General features: G+C 41.6%; 1 protein-coding gene across 3 annotated transcripts in view; it reads right to left on the reverse strand.

Annotated features, from left to right (window-relative positions):
• Positions 1 to 15,620, reverse strand: part of PEPD (peptidase D) — a 139,914-nt gene that overhangs the window by 41,794 nt on the left and 82,500 nt on the right. For all 3 annotated transcript variants that reach the window (XM_051805987.1, XM_051805988.1, XM_051805989.1), the window contains exon 11: positions 12,205 to 12,282. In XM_051805987.1, the coding sequence (XP_051661947.1) occupies positions 12,205 to 12,282 (78 nt within the window). The remainder of the gene's footprint in view (positions 1 to 12,204; positions 12,283 to 15,620) is intronic.

Below are 15,620 nucleotides of genomic sequence, written 5' to 3' on the forward strand. Positions count from 1 at the left end.
TCCCTCTGAAACAAAACGGATGAGTAAGTCATGGCTGAGTTACTTTCACAGAATATTGGCACCACAAAACGCAAATTTATAGTTACATTTTTGGCTTTCAAGCCAAGAAAAATAAAATGTATTTTGATATTGATTTTAGCTTTCTTAACCTCTGACTGTGAAGCATCATGAAACACTTTGCTAACTCTTTAGATCTGAACACTGTGGAATATAAAGAGTCATGGTTCTTTTCTTCATAAAGTCACTGTATACCATTTTTTAAAAATAAAGCATCATCTTCCTCTAAGCATGTGTTTTACTTTTATAGGCTTGCTGACACTTTTATTGTCAAATAATTCGAAACTGCCAGGCAATGAAGCAAATTATGGCCAATATCACAATGGGAAGCAATACTTTATTTGGGATATCTGAGCCATGTGTATGAATTGTTATGATCCAACCACCAACCCAACCCAAAGACAAGCTCTCGCAGGCATTTTTTGGGAAGCCTACAGCTACTCCCACGAACATAAACCTGTCACTCTCCTGCTCTACAGATCTGCCTGGACTCTACATCACAACTGGATCTCCTCACCACAGTTATAAGATAGTTATTCCTCTGCATTGTTAATGTGGCAGAAACCCAGGTGGGTCTCCTCCTGGTGCAAGGCACTCTGGCACTGGCACTGAGCATCACCCACCTGCAACCCACGTCCTTCCCCCCCAGCTCCTGTTCTCAGGACTAAATCTTCCCTTCCCCTGGGTGGGTTTGCAAGACTAGCAATGAGAAAACTGATATTGCTGTATCTTACCGTGCCCTCCTCGCACCTCAGGCTAAACAGGTGTGAACACTGGTGCACTTTACTCAGCCACATTACTGAGGTTTTAGGGGTTTGGGTCATTATTAACCAACATACCTACAAGCAGCCAGGCAGATGAACTGGTGCCAGCCCAGTCCTAGGACAGCAGGAATAAAGGTAGATACAACATTTTCCTCCTCTCCTTGCACTAAAAGCAAGTCATCCCCAGCTGGAGGTTTATTCTGTGTGATCTCAGCATTCCCTGCTCCGAGTTCGCAGAGAGCGCTCTGTGCTTTACACTTCACACAGCAATTAAATCCTCAGGTACCAACAGAACCCAACCACTTGTTTGGTTAAACACTTCTAAGGCAATTTCAAGCTTAAGGGAACTAGGTATCAGCATTTCTATGAGATACATTCTGGAAACACGCCAAGTGATTTGGAAATAGGGTGGTTTAATAGCACACCACAAGAATGAGTTATTGTAAGTGATATCACAAGGAAGAAAATGGAGAGTTCAGTGACACACACTTTTTCATACACTTGCATCCTGACTAGCCAAGTGATATCAATTAAAAAAGCAACACTGAGTAAGATAACACTGCAAACTCCACCAGAGAACTGGGACAGTACATAGTCCCACCATGCTCAGGAAGGTTTTTTTAAGAGAAGTCCTGCTGTGACCAGCTTCCATCTGACAGGGCAGACAGGGAGCTTGTACTGGCTGTCCTGAAGTCAGGCTTGGCTCACTGATTTAATGCCAGTTTTTTGCCATCAGCAAACCTTGGGGTCAAGAATAACCTAAAAAAAATGCAAGAGAATATTTTTTGTGTAGGAAATGGGATTCTGGGTATTCACAAGAAATCTTCAAGTTTTTTGTTTAAGCCTCCTGTTCAGAAGACGAGCCTGTAGCCACACAGGTAATGCAGTTACAGAGACACAAAATGACTACATGACTACTCTCCATCTAACTTTGACTTATATAACCACGTGGCCCCACATTTGGGGTTTGCCCTCAACCATGTCTTTTCATCTTGTCTGCCTTCTCCATGACTTTCCTATCTTTGCTCCTCATATAGCACTGCCTCACCTCAGGCTTTCCCAAACTATTTCAAAGGTAATGGGAGGCTTGTCTCAAACTTTTCTCGCAGAAGATGACAAGATATGCCACTAAGCTTTGCTCAGATAGAAAGAGGGTGACAGAAATAAATAAATCTGCCTACCCTGAATTTTGAAGGAGAGAGGACTGCTCACCTGTATCTCTACAATTCCAACTACTGAGACTTCAGTGGCTGTAACAAGAATACACAAAAGTTTGAGCTAGCTGGATTAAAAAGGAAAAAAAAAAAAAGGAAAGAAAGCAACCAAACAAAAAAGCTTCACCAGGTGTTTGTGCCCTGCACTGCCCAGGGTTTCCTCTCACTGCCACAGACAGAGACACTGCTCACAGAAGCAGCGTGGCAGTGGGAGCTGTGCCTCTGCTCTGCTGCTCCAGCAGTGTACGGGGTGTCCTCCCTCACAAGGATTTGTGCCAAGCAGAAGACCTTCAGATCCATTTCTGCCACAGGATATGAAATCTCAACCTCACCAAATCCACCAAAGGAGCTGCCCGTAAGAGCTGGTTCGGTGAACACCCACTGCGAGATTTTATGTGCTATTTTCATACACAGCTTAAGGAGGAGTCCCTTGCTTACAGCATTTATCTCTGGAAGAAATCTGTGACAAGATCCTTAAGCTTCTGCACTAAATAAACCAATTTCCACGATCAAACATAAGCTGTCCTCCACCCCCCTGCAGTTTGCATTAATGCCCTCTTAAAAATGTTGTCTGCCCAGAGCAAAGAGCCAAAAACCCTCTGATTGGCTTGTTCACAGCTAAATTCACCCCCAAGTGCCATCTACCCAGTGCTTCTGCTGAGCAGAGGGATGTCTCTGACACAGAGGGGCTGCACACAAATAAAGACCTGGGAACACCAAGTCAGTACACCTGGGTTGGGAGAAGGAGGTGGCAGCAATGGGAGCTCCACAAGATGCAGAAGGCAAAGTGTCAGAAGTGCCTATGGAACACCTCTGCCAGACCCTCACTGACAGGGCACCAGAGACCAGGAACAGGCTCAGGTGAGGTTCTGATAAAAGGGGTTACCTGTTTGACTTATCTTTTTGCTGAATGGATCATTTTTTTTCCCTGTCTGTACTATCCTAATTATTATCCATTTTTAACTGACATATTTAATAAGCAACAGTACTCTTTTTAACAGAGACAATTCTTTGTTGAAAAGTCAACAGAGATGGCAGCAAACCCCAGGTTTTGGCCAGTTTCCATCCATTAGGAGCCTCCCCATCAGAAAGGCAGTATCTGGGGCATTCATGGCTGCAGCTGACTCTCAAACAAGGAACAAGGATGTCAGAGCTGCAGGGAAGAGAAGGGAGCATGCAAGGAGAAACCTGTATCAGCAGCTGAGTACTTCCCAATCAAAGTGACAACAGCAAACCTCGGTAGCTCCTCACCAGAATGTGTGATGCCAGCAGAGGGTAAGAACAACACAGCTACATTAGCAAGTTATGAAAATTTTGCAGCTAACTAAACCATGTCTGCTGAGAAGTGGAAGGTACCTACTGAAAGTGAATTGTAAAAGTTTGCTACTTCTAATACAGGCCACCACTCTTGGGTGCTGACACTTGGAACTACGAGCCTCAGCTGTCAGCAGTTGTTTTTGGACACTCTGACCTGTGTTGCCTTGACAAACACCAATCAGAGATCACAGGAGCACGTGAAGTGTCAGACCTTACTGTAAATACTGTCAAGTTTTCTCACGTGTGCACACTCACATACGTCTGTGTAAATAAAAGCCTAACACTTCCAATTTCTCTCCATGATGGGAACTGAGCCACTGTCCAATGGCACAGGTTCATTTAGTTTTTTTAGACAGCCTATGGTTTTTCTGGTGATTGTTCAAGCAACCTCAAATTGTCAGTTCTCAAGTGGAATCCACCAGACAGGAGTTTCAAATGCTCTACAGAGGTTGACAACTGAATGAAAAACCCCTGACAAGACAGTTGCTGGCCTTTCCATGGACATGTCCAAATGCCCAAGGCAAGTGCACAGGAATCAGAAACACTCTTGCCTCAAAGACCTAAACCCTCAGCCCAGATGTGGAGCAGAGGGACTCCTCCTGAGGCCCCAGCTCAGCCAGACTGTGCCTCTCCCGGGGGTAACAAGTGGTTCTCTGAACAGACACAAGAGAAGACCCAGCACTGCCCCAAACACAAGGACTGGGAGTTATTTCTAGTTCAGGGGAGAGACACAAGGCGTTGTGGACTAACTGTACCTTCCCTCTGAGCCATGCAGTGGTTTAAAAGCCAGGCAGCTCCCTCTAAAATTGTATTCTAACCTATACAACTGAGTTCCCACACCAGTGAGAAAGATTTTGCTACTGAAGTCTGTCCAAGATAAGCAACATCTGTCAAGAGTACTTCTGTCATACTTGACGTGTATTTGTATTAAGGACCACCATAAAAAGTGGATTACACTAAACAGCATTTATAAATGATCAACATCGAATTATCAAGAATTAAAAAAAGAGACTAAGCTTTATTCTGCTTGTTTTCTTTGAAGAGATGAACACTGGTCAAATTGATCCAACAGCAGCCAGGTTTTTTTAGACTACACTGGGAATGCTAAGCTAAAACTATGACAGATAGAACTCCCAGGTGACAATTAAAAAGACATTTCACATACACTACAGACAGCACAAAATTAAGAGGCAGACTATAACACAGCACTTAAAGGAAAGCTAAAATTTGTTACAGCAAACACACTATTAATACTTGGTGACCTCTGCTTTAGTTAAAAGGCTTATACATTTCTGACAGCAGGCAACCTCATAGCCTGAATTAACCAGTACTAACAGAACACATTCAATTAGAGCAAAATTATTGTTAATTCTAGGAAATACATTTCTCTATTTTTAATCAAATTCAATTTTTCTAGATTAGCATAAAATTAATATAGTCTATAGCTACAACAAAATGAAAAATACCTACACTTGATGAAAATAGTAAATATTAATCAAACCAGAGGAATCAAGCCAAAGGAATTATTTAAGAAATGGATAGCCAGTTGATTTTGCAATCAACCAGTAAGTAGTAGCAATGTGCTTTGTATTATTATTAGAAACAAAACCATTACTAACAACAAGTTGTTACAAAACTGCAGACTGAAAAGTTAAAGCTAACCATAACTTTTGCATATTATTACAGCACTGAACTTTAAAATGCATCAAAATGCACAAGGCCAAATGAAAATATGAGGCTCACCCTTAAAATAGTTGAGCATTTACATCTGACACATTAAAATCCTGAGATCTTAAAAGCAGTGCTTTCAAGAAGTAATAAATACAGTATTTTCCACTTGGGGTAGAAAAGGGAGGACTTCTATTATCTGATGGAGAAAGATTGGTGAGTTCCTGCTTTTTAAATGCAACATTGCCCCCACCTGGACAAAAGAATTTCGGTTATAGGTTGGCATTAGTACCGTAAAACTCGATAAAACATAGGGAGAGTTCCAAAAAAGCAGTTTGGAAAAGAGGTACAGCAAACTTCTATCATCTTTTGTAATAAGATTTTGTAACAATTTTCAAGCTCACCTAAGTATTTTAGTTGACTTATTGAAAATCTTTCAATATTTTCCTGAAATAAAAATAGCTACTCAGTAATCATAGGAAGTCCTTTCATATTATACCCTTACTTTTTCCTGCAAAAAGAAGAAAATAGTGCATTTTCTACAAATAACACTGTATAATATTAAGACAAACATGGTGATATAGTTTCAATCAATATGTATCCTGCAGGTGCATGGTGTGTGTGTATACATAAAAGATAAATACAGATTATACAGAAAGTGACAAATCTTTTGATTATACAAAACTGTGTATTATGCTTTGAGATCAAAGAAGCAAAATTAGCAAATTTATTGAATTCTATTTTAGCTAATAAAATGCTTAGCCTTCTGAATAACCATGAACAACTGAATCTGACAAGCCCTTGCAAAAAGCAACTTCCTTTTGCAATATTCATCACAGATATTCTGAGTTGGAAGGGACCCACAAGGATCATCCAGTCCAACCCCTGGCCCTGCACAGGCCCATCCCCAGTCACCCCCTGTGCCCCAGAGGATCATCCAAACCCTCCTGCAGCTCTGGCAGCCTTGGGGCTGTGCCCACTGCCCTGGGGAGCCTGGGCAGTGCCCAACCAGCCTCTGGGGGAAGAACCTTTGGCTGAGATCCAACCTAAACCTCTCCTTCTTCACACACCTGGCAGTGACCAGCCACTTCAGGAAGCCTGAACACTCTTCTTTGTCTCTTTTGAGTCACTGAAAATAAAAAGCCCCTAACACTGAGCATGTTCCCTCTCTGCTTCAGCCAGAACGACCTTTCACAACTACCTGTACTTGTAGCCAAGAAAAACTCCCTATGATGAACAAAGCTCCTGAAACAACAAGGTGAGGAGTGCTAGAAGTTAAACAAGATCTTTTGAGAGCACCAGAAGTAGTAATAATAATAACAATAATAACAACAATAACAACAATAATAACAACAACAACAATGATAATAATAATAATGAAAAAATAAAATAATAAAAGCTATATACAAGTGCCAAATGGAAGGAAACAAGCCCAAGCTGGACACACCTTGAGCGAAAAGCACACATGTGAAGGCAGTGCTCCCAGAAGGCTGCTGTGCCTTTGCTCTGGCAAATCCACTATGTTACCAATATGCCAACTTGGGACAAACCTCATCTCCTTCAGAGAGTGCTTATTTTAGTGCCCCCTGCTGTCAGTATTGTTCTGATGCTTTAACTTTGCATTGGGATATGAAGGACAAAAATAAAAACAAAAATAGTCCTGAGAGTTAAACTATTCTGCTCTTTTTGCAATACTAGACAGTTTTCCATATCCCCAGCTCTACCATTTGATTAGGGAAATAACAGTGCTTGTTGATACAGCCAAGACACATTTAAACCATTTAATGCTAGCATTGTACTTTTTATGACAAATGTGTTTGGTTTTGTGACACTAACAAAACTTTCCCAGTGCTTAAATTCTGGTACTTGAATGCAACAAAAATCTTTTTCACTTGTTTTACTGTCATCCATGGCAATGATGGCATTTCATGGAAACAGCAGCAAGCTTTTGCAGCAGGAGACATTCTGTTTCCCCAAGGATACTGAACTCTGCCCAACGCTTTCACTGAAATCAATAAATTATTTCAATGAAATAAGTAATCAATAAGTAATTATGAGAGTGTTAAAAGAACCAGTCAAATAAAATGAAAGACATTATCTGATGATGCAACCTGCTTCCATTTAAACTTTTAAAGCTAGTTGTATTTTGTAAATAATAGATAGTCCCATTGTGAATATGAGGTTAATGGTCTCTCTCTGAGGTCTGCTGCACTTCACAAGCAGTTGATGCTGTACTCCCCTCATTTATGCTTTCACCTAAGCCTTCTGAATAAACCACACTCTGGCCCTTGCTCCAGGGAGGACCAGTGTCCCCCTGCTACCAGCACAGGTGACTGTACCAGTGCCCAACTTCCTCAGGGTGTGCAGAGCAGACCCAGCACAGCCTCGGGGTCCCCTGGTCACTAACGCTGTGACTTGGGAGGACATTTCAGAACATTAAAAAATGCTGAGTTAAAAATGCTGTCCATTCAGCAGAATGGACAATTCTTTTCATTATTTTCAAAAAAGCCAAAATGTCACTAAGTGCTTGAAGTTCAGTGAACCTGCCAATGCAAGCTGCTCACTAATGCTGAATTTTCACGGAGATACATTTGTCAGATGCCATAAAAAGACCAAGACCTGCAACTCGTGACACCTGCAGAAAACCTCCTGAGGTAACAGCCAGATCTACTTCAGTTACATCTGGGGTCAGGCTGATTTTCCCACATTTCTGTTATTTAAGTGTGAGCCTCATCATGAAGAATCAATCCTTATTTTAAGATCATAGAAGCATTTTCCATTTCCCAAATGTTGCAGGAGCCCTGCTGATCAACTGCAAAAGAACAATCAACTCCTGACATGCCTTTGGCAATAAACTACCATTTTAATGCCTTCTCAAAATCAAAACATAAAATATACACTTCTGGTTCACACCTCTGATGGTTCCTAGAACAAAGCACCACAGAGGTGAGAAGAGATGTTTGCCTTGCCCCAGGCTTCCTCTGTTCCACGCTGCTTTGATGTTCAGTTTTCTCCCTTCCCCTCTCTCCCCAGCCAGGGTGTGACTCCACACTGCAGCACTGCCAGGGCAGGGGCAGCACACAGAAGGGAGGACCCAAGGCAATTTGCTTCCTTTATTTTTAAGGAAGCTTTCATTTTCCAGAAGGCAGGTGCTGATTTGTTGGGACCAATGCTTTCCACAGAAGCACACTGGCTCTGACTGAAATTGCTCTGGATGTCGTTTCCCAGGGTCAAGTCATTCAAGTCATAACTTCCAGCCAAAGTCAGAGATGGTTTAGAAGAGCTGAAAGCAGGTTTCCATCTCCCACAAGGGCTCTCTAACCACTGAGCCAATATCTTTCCACAGTGTGAACAAAAGCAAAACAGCTGCACAAGGAGAGCTCACAAGACACTTGCCCAGGGAGAACCAGCCTTGCAGGGGATGCCACTCCATGAGCAGGAGTCCTGTTTGCTCTTGGTTTGTGCACAGGAGGGAGTCAGACCTCTACTCCTTTAATTTATTTGGGGTTTTGTCTTCTTGAGTAGCCACTTTTAAATTCATTCTACTCCTCACCAAATTTTGAAAGACCTCTGGTTATCTGAAATGCTGGAGGTCTCTTGTGTACAGGGCAGGAAGCTGCAAACTACAAGTTCTTTTGCTTATGACTCCACTTTTCCTATCACCAAAGGCAGTTACAGCCTCAGTACAGAAACAGGAGGCCTCTTGGCACACAATTAGTAATGCAATACCTGAGACAATGCAGTGAACCTCAGCCCAGGGCTCAGTTTCAATCCAAGCTGTCACAGGTTTAAGATGACAGAAGAAAATCAGTATTTGTGCATTAGCCTGGCTGTAGGTCATCACTGCAGGCTGTGATTGGAAACATTCCAAGTAGAAGATTTTATTTAAAGTTAATACCTAGTGAAAGGGTCAAGTGCCCAGAACAGTGGTTTGCAGGGATGGTCAGCCTGCACGTTTATCTGGATGACCTTTCTGACCTTCCCCTTGCCTGGGAAAAGTGTTTGCTTCAGAGCACAGGGATCATTGCAATTTAAATGTTCACCACACAGATGTTACAGTGCTTGTGCTGTTGCTTGTTGCTATTGCAATATTTACTTTTAATATTCATACCAGCTAAATGCATGTATCTATTGAATACCTAACCTTCTCTAGAAATATTGATTTCTTTCTATGCCAATCATAGTGCTTTGTGCTAGTTAGCTATTTTAATATTTAATAGACTGAAAATGACAGCCCTGCTTAGCAAGACAGTCTGTATTAACAAGAACTGCCAGAAATTCTCTTGATAGTCCTTCTTTTGCACTGGGATCATTTAGTGCAGAAGCTGTACCTATAAAAAGTGTGGATATAATGCAACATCAGAGATGCAATTCCACACCAGTTTCTTACAGAAGCAATAAACCCATTTGATATAGGTTAATTTTGAAAAATTAACATCATAAAACCAGGCTGTTCTAAACCTGCCACAGCTTCTGAAAAAGTCAGAATAAGAGTCTTAAAAAAAGATACAAAAATGCAACAGCACAAATATTTTGGCCTATGATCTCCTTTTGATACAACCAAATCTGTGTAACTTACATTTTTAAAAGAGCAAACAGTGCATGCACTCAAGCATTTCACAGAAGTAAAGCATTAGTCTTCCAAATGTATTTTTTCTATTATTCAGGTGCTTTGTTGACTTGCACTTGCACTTTGTTGATGCTGCACTGCACTGCTTTGTACATAAAAAACCTGAGCAGTATATTTCTGTAGAAGTCTTGAATGTTATTAACATCTAGTAAATAATGTTAAGAAAAAGATATGAAATTCTACTGAAGAATTTAATAAAAATCATACCAAGTACCCAATCTCCCAATTCTGCTACATACAAGTACCTAAATTGTTAAATTAAATTTATGCCAAAATACTGGCAGGAAATAGAAATAACCCTTAAAACACTTCCACCTCTTTTTCACCAAAAGTAAAGCCTATTTTCTCCCTGTGCTCAGGGCTTCCTGAGATTATCCAACAGAGGGCTCCCCGTAGCTATTAAAAAGCTTAATTGAAAGCCACATATATGATACACACCCCCAAATCAGCACACTGTGGTTTTAATGCCCTGCTCTGTATGCACACACACACCCATCTACACCCAGATTAGACCTTGTAAAAGTACACAGTGAATCCACCCAGGCAGTGTCCTGGCATTATTTGTATGCTGATAGTGCAGCCACCTCCAGATTTTTTTTTTTTTCTTTTCCGAAGCACTATTTTGAACTGCAGAAAATTAGTGTATTTTTAAATTGTCTTTACAGAAATTAAATTACTTTTTCTTATTACCTTTTTATTTTCACTTGAGAAAAATACCAAGGAAACTGTGTGGAGCAGAGTGTGACTGTGTAGCAGCCAGGGGGGAAGGCAGGGGCAGAGACTGAGGCCCGGGCAGGTGCTCATGCACACAGAGCACCAGTTTGCTCAAACCAATCTACACCTGACAAACTCCATCTCATCAACACCACGGTGCAACTGGACCGTTTAAACAAGAGGTTATTTTAAACTGTATTAAACCTTGTTCTCTTTGTGGAGATGGTTACAAAGTGGGGTTGCTGCTCAGCAGCCTTGAAATGCTTAAGTGATCAATGCATTTGGTAGATGAGGCTTTCCTGATGTTCAGAGATATGAGGCTAATAAAACCCAAACATACTTCAAATTTTGCCAATACTTCAGGAAATAAGAGTTTGTGAAGAGTCTTGGATGTGCTCTCATGGTTTAGGAAGGACTACAGCCACCCACCAAACTGTCCTCAGACTGCAAGTAAAAGGTTCCTACACATATCCTTCACACTGAGGTCTCCCTCACCATTTAAAGGCCTTAATTTCAAATACAGGATATCATAATGCATCGTGGCCTATCTTCTCTCAATAACATATGCTGATGTTTCCTGTAGGCTACACACCTTATTTTTAAATTTCATTGAATGACACAGCTGATACAGTATCACGTTAGTGTGTCCTGCCTGATCAAAAAAACCCTCACGGCATATTATCTACTCAAACACAACATAATCATAAATTAAAGCAATAAATTAACAGTAGTATTAGATGGGTTTAGTAAGCTATTAACCACAGATGAAGACAATACATAAACTTTTGTACAAGAAGCCTTTTTAGAAGTTTTTACAGTATTATAAATAAAGTACCTATCTGTAATTCCACAAGTTCACTCTGCAGCAATATGACCAATAAGTCATATTTTTTAACTTCTGAGATTCAATTTGTTTTCCATAATAGGTTTTGAGCTTATCGCTGATAATACTAATTTGCTTTTCTTCACACGTTTACATTCCACTGTGAAAACACACACCTACACCCTTTTTGCATGTGCTACAAAGGTAATCCAATACAAATCCTCCCAAACTAGTTCTGCATTTTTATAAATGCAGGCTTTTTGAACAACATCTTTAGAGGTGAAGTACAAAAGTTACAATCTGATATGTTACACACCACACAAATAGGTGTGTCTTTCAATTTATGGCAATGTATTTGGTGCTTTCCTTCACCCTGCAGTGATACTGCAAAGCAGGTGGGCACCTAATGCAAGTAGAGAAAAACTTCTGGTATTTTCAGCTGTATTATGGCAACAGTAAACCCTAAGCAAAATCTTTACAGAAATTTTTGGCACAACACAGAACTAGAGGCACCCTGCCCTAACCTGGATTGAGATGAGTTCCATCTCTTCACACATTCCAAAGTCTACTTTCACGTCAGGGTGCCTGGGTGCACACAAGCACTTGTAAGGTCTAATCCATCTTGCAATTTGATACAATTCTCTAAAAGCAGCCAACGCTCTCGTGATCCACCACCCCACCATCAGAGCTGAGGCTTGGATCTGAGGTTCAAGGGCAAACTCAGGTGCCAAATTTTGCAACTACCCTTCTACTTAGAATACAGCCATTTCTTAAATTAAATTCTAAGTGCCTCTGGCCCAGAAGTGTTTTAAAACAGTATCTCCTTCTCCCTTTCAACTGTAGATGCAGGTACACAGCACTTTTGGAGGAAACCAGACTAATCTGGCACGCAGTGTTACATTCTGTTTTAAAGATTTCGACTTTGACCATTTTACTAACTAGCTCCAAGAGTACATACAATTCCTGTATGGAAACAGCAGTAGTGAAACAGAAATATCAAACAAACCCTTCACCTACCACAAGTCTCCATCTTCAATAGTCCTGTCGTTCGGGGCTCCGGCGTGGCCGTAGTGCAAAACAGACGAGTTCTCCCCACTGAGAGGCAGAAAGAAAACACAGCACAGTTAGTAGGACAAGAAACATTAACACACACATTCACACAGCATGAAAAGGAACACTGCAAACATCAGCATATTCATATAGGAAGCAGCCTGCAGAGCTCTCCCAAGCCCTGCCCAGCCGCCAGTGCAGCAGAGCTGGGGATGGGGAGGAGCAGAAGGAACTCGGCACAGTTCAGCTGAATATTTCCCATCTCCATGACAGAGTAAAGGAAAGAATTATGCACAAGTAATCTTTCAACTTACACCCTTTTGTTACCATCTGGATTTTTTTAACTACTAAGTGATATTTGTCCCTATTTGAGGTTAAGTAGTCTGAGGGGTAAAACAAACTAACTTCTGCTGGAGTAAAATCTGGCATGTTTGAAACGCTCTAGGAATCAGTGGGACTGGAAAAATTGAGTTGTCCAGGGAAACAGCTCCAGTTTCCCTCTGGTGGTCTCTGCTGGAGTGGATACACTGCCTGCTGCTCGGGGAGCTTCCCAGCATACAATGTCAGCAGCAAGTAACAGGTATGAAAACTGTCACTCTTTTCTTACCTCTTATTAAAGAGTCACATTACAAAGAAAAGACTTTTATTCCTGGAAATCTTTCACAGAGTAAACTGCTATTTCTCAAGAACAAAACAGTTCCAGAGAAGGATGGACCCTTGTTCTGTCGTTCTGAAGCTCTGTGATCCATTTGGTGACCTACATTTGCCCTGGGCATCCTCTCTTGTCTACTGATACTCCCCCAGGTCTATAAAATGTCAGTTAAAAGGCTGCTAAAGATCTCAGGCTCTACTTTTTTCTTTTACTGGTCTCCTCAGATTGATGCTCTCACTTTTTCTCTTCAAAGAGCTAGAAGAACTATATCACATCCAAAAATACATGTGTTGGGACAGGGTTACTGCAGGATCTCTGACCCCTCCAGCTGACTGGCCAGTTTGTACCTCAGCTTTCATCAAAACCATATTGGTCACCCTGCTCAAATTTGATTCTTTTAAAGTTGTGATGGTGGAACAGCTTCACATCTCAGGTGACAGGAACCTGAGGCTCAGTTTCAGTGAATCTTTTGTTGTACCTGGAGTAAATGTGACATCCTGACACACTTCTCACATTAGACTTCTGATATGTGCAATTACAAAAGCAGCAAGCATGCACTGTATCCAAACAGAAACTACCTTCAAGATACATTAAGTACTTGTGATCAATTGGGTATTTAACAGATCATCAATCATTCAGATATAGTAAACTCCATAAACAGTGACTGTGGAGTAGAAAGGAGTAAGTTTCTGCAGGTTCTCAATCTAAATGGCTAGATCATGTCCCTGGAAGTATTTAAAAAGTAGATGTGGCACCTGGGGACATGGTTTAGCAGCAGACTCGGCAGTGCTGGGCTAATGGTTGGACTTGATGATCTTAGAATAATTCTACGTTGATATTTTGAAAACAATAAGTATTTATTGTTAATTATTTTTTAGCATATAAGAATCACTATGTAATAAAGCAGGGAAGGGTGATATTTTAGAATCACGGGAATGATTTTCTGATACAAAGTGTACTTCTTAAAATTATACACACTCCAAAGGGGAATATTAAAGTTGTTAAATCAAGAGTTAAAAAGCCCCATAGAATTAGGAATTAAGACTTAAGGTTAATTTTGTGATGCTGGCCCAATGGTTTAAACACAGTTTCACAACTGGCTGGATGCTTCTTCCTTCCTGGACACTGGACTTGGGAACCTCTGTTGCTGTGCAGACAGCTAAAAATGGCCCCATAAAGCTTGAATACAGGATAAGCACAGACATGAGCTTCCTTCTGAGAGGTACTGTCTCCTGGGCACTGCTGGAATAGTCTTCCACACCAGGACACTTCCAAAATTAGTTTGCTCTATGTGAAGAAAAAAATCTGCAATAGGGCAATGGAGTGCAATGGAAAGAAAAGGGCCTTCTGTGCCAGGCAATGTGTACAGTGGGAATTGTGTTCCCAGGCTCAGCTGTCTCCTTGCACATGCACATGACAGCAGAGCAGTCTGCTCCCACCTCTGCCCTGCACTGGCAGCATCATTTCCTGCCTGAAGAACTGTTTCTCAGAGGGAGGGTTAAGATTTTGGGAGGCTGGCACCTGGAAACAACTGGAATGATCTTGGTGCTATGCATGACACTGTTTGTGAACTCACGTGCTCAGTGTTTAAGGAAAAATACAAAAAATAATTAAAACCCACCAAGAGCTGCCATGCCCACACAGACACTGCACAGCGGTCTGTCAGGATTTTAGCTGCAGATACTATTCCTTATCTCCCTCCAAAAATGGGGATAAAGTAGGAGAAGCAAACAGCACATGCATATATTTATGATCAACTTTTAAAAAATTATCATGAAGCTTAAGGGCATGACTGCATGTTAATTTATTTGCAGACAGCTTGTTTATGTTGGCACCCTCGATGTCATACACCACACCAGTGCATAAATAAGTCATATACTCAACTCCGAGGACTGTACAAACACTTTCAACAAAAGACATTGAAAACACAAAGATGAGGGACTTCTTTTGCACATTTTAACGTAAAGGTTTTAGTTTACAAAATATTTCTGTAAGGTTCAGCACCAACTGTGACGGGAGATGCGTGAAAAATCTCTTTTTCAGCACCGTTAGTGAAGCGTTAAGAGCCACAATCTTTCTTGGCATTTGAGGCTCCTTATCTGTCACGCACATCTTGGCTCTGCTGTGCACATGGGATCAGAGCAGGGAGAGCACAGTTGGTGCTGGAGACCAGAAATGCACACCATGTGCACTGCAGGGTTGGAGTGACTGGAGGGAGGAGGTCTGTGCCCTTGGGACTGGCTCCAGGCAGGTCCCCTGGGCTCAACACCCATTAGCAACCAAGGCACAGCAGACCTGCTCCTGAAAGCTCTCCCAGCTGTTTTTGACCCAAAACAAATCCAGCAGGTGCACTGCAGGACTGGTCCCTGGCTCTGAGCAGGCCCTGCAGCTGAGGATGAGTGGGACAGCTTGCCTCAGAAAAGCACTTCTGACCCAAACTGAAACACCTACAGCTGGTTCCTGCCAAGAGGTGCATGCCCAACCTCCCCCACAGGATGCATCCTCACCACTGCCCCAAGATGAAGGCAGGAAGATGCTTCAGGAGCAGTGCTACAGAAGAGATGTGTAGCCACAAGACAAATGCTACAACTGGCCAGAAATTGTTCACATTGATTAAACAGAACTTTCAAGGTGGCTTGAAAACAATTTAAACAAAACCTCCAGCACCTGGCAAAGCAAACGAGCCTTCCTGTAGAAGCTATTTATTTCTTTCCTAAGAAGCAACAATTGA

This window comes from Manacus candei, unplaced genomic scaffold (genome assembly GCF_025592945.1).
Source record: "Manacus candei isolate 608988 ecotype Guabito, Panama unplaced genomic scaffold, ASM2559294v1 h1tg000065l, whole genome shotgun sequence".
NCBI lineage: Eukaryota > Metazoa > Chordata > Aves > Passeriformes > Pipridae > Manacus > Manacus candei.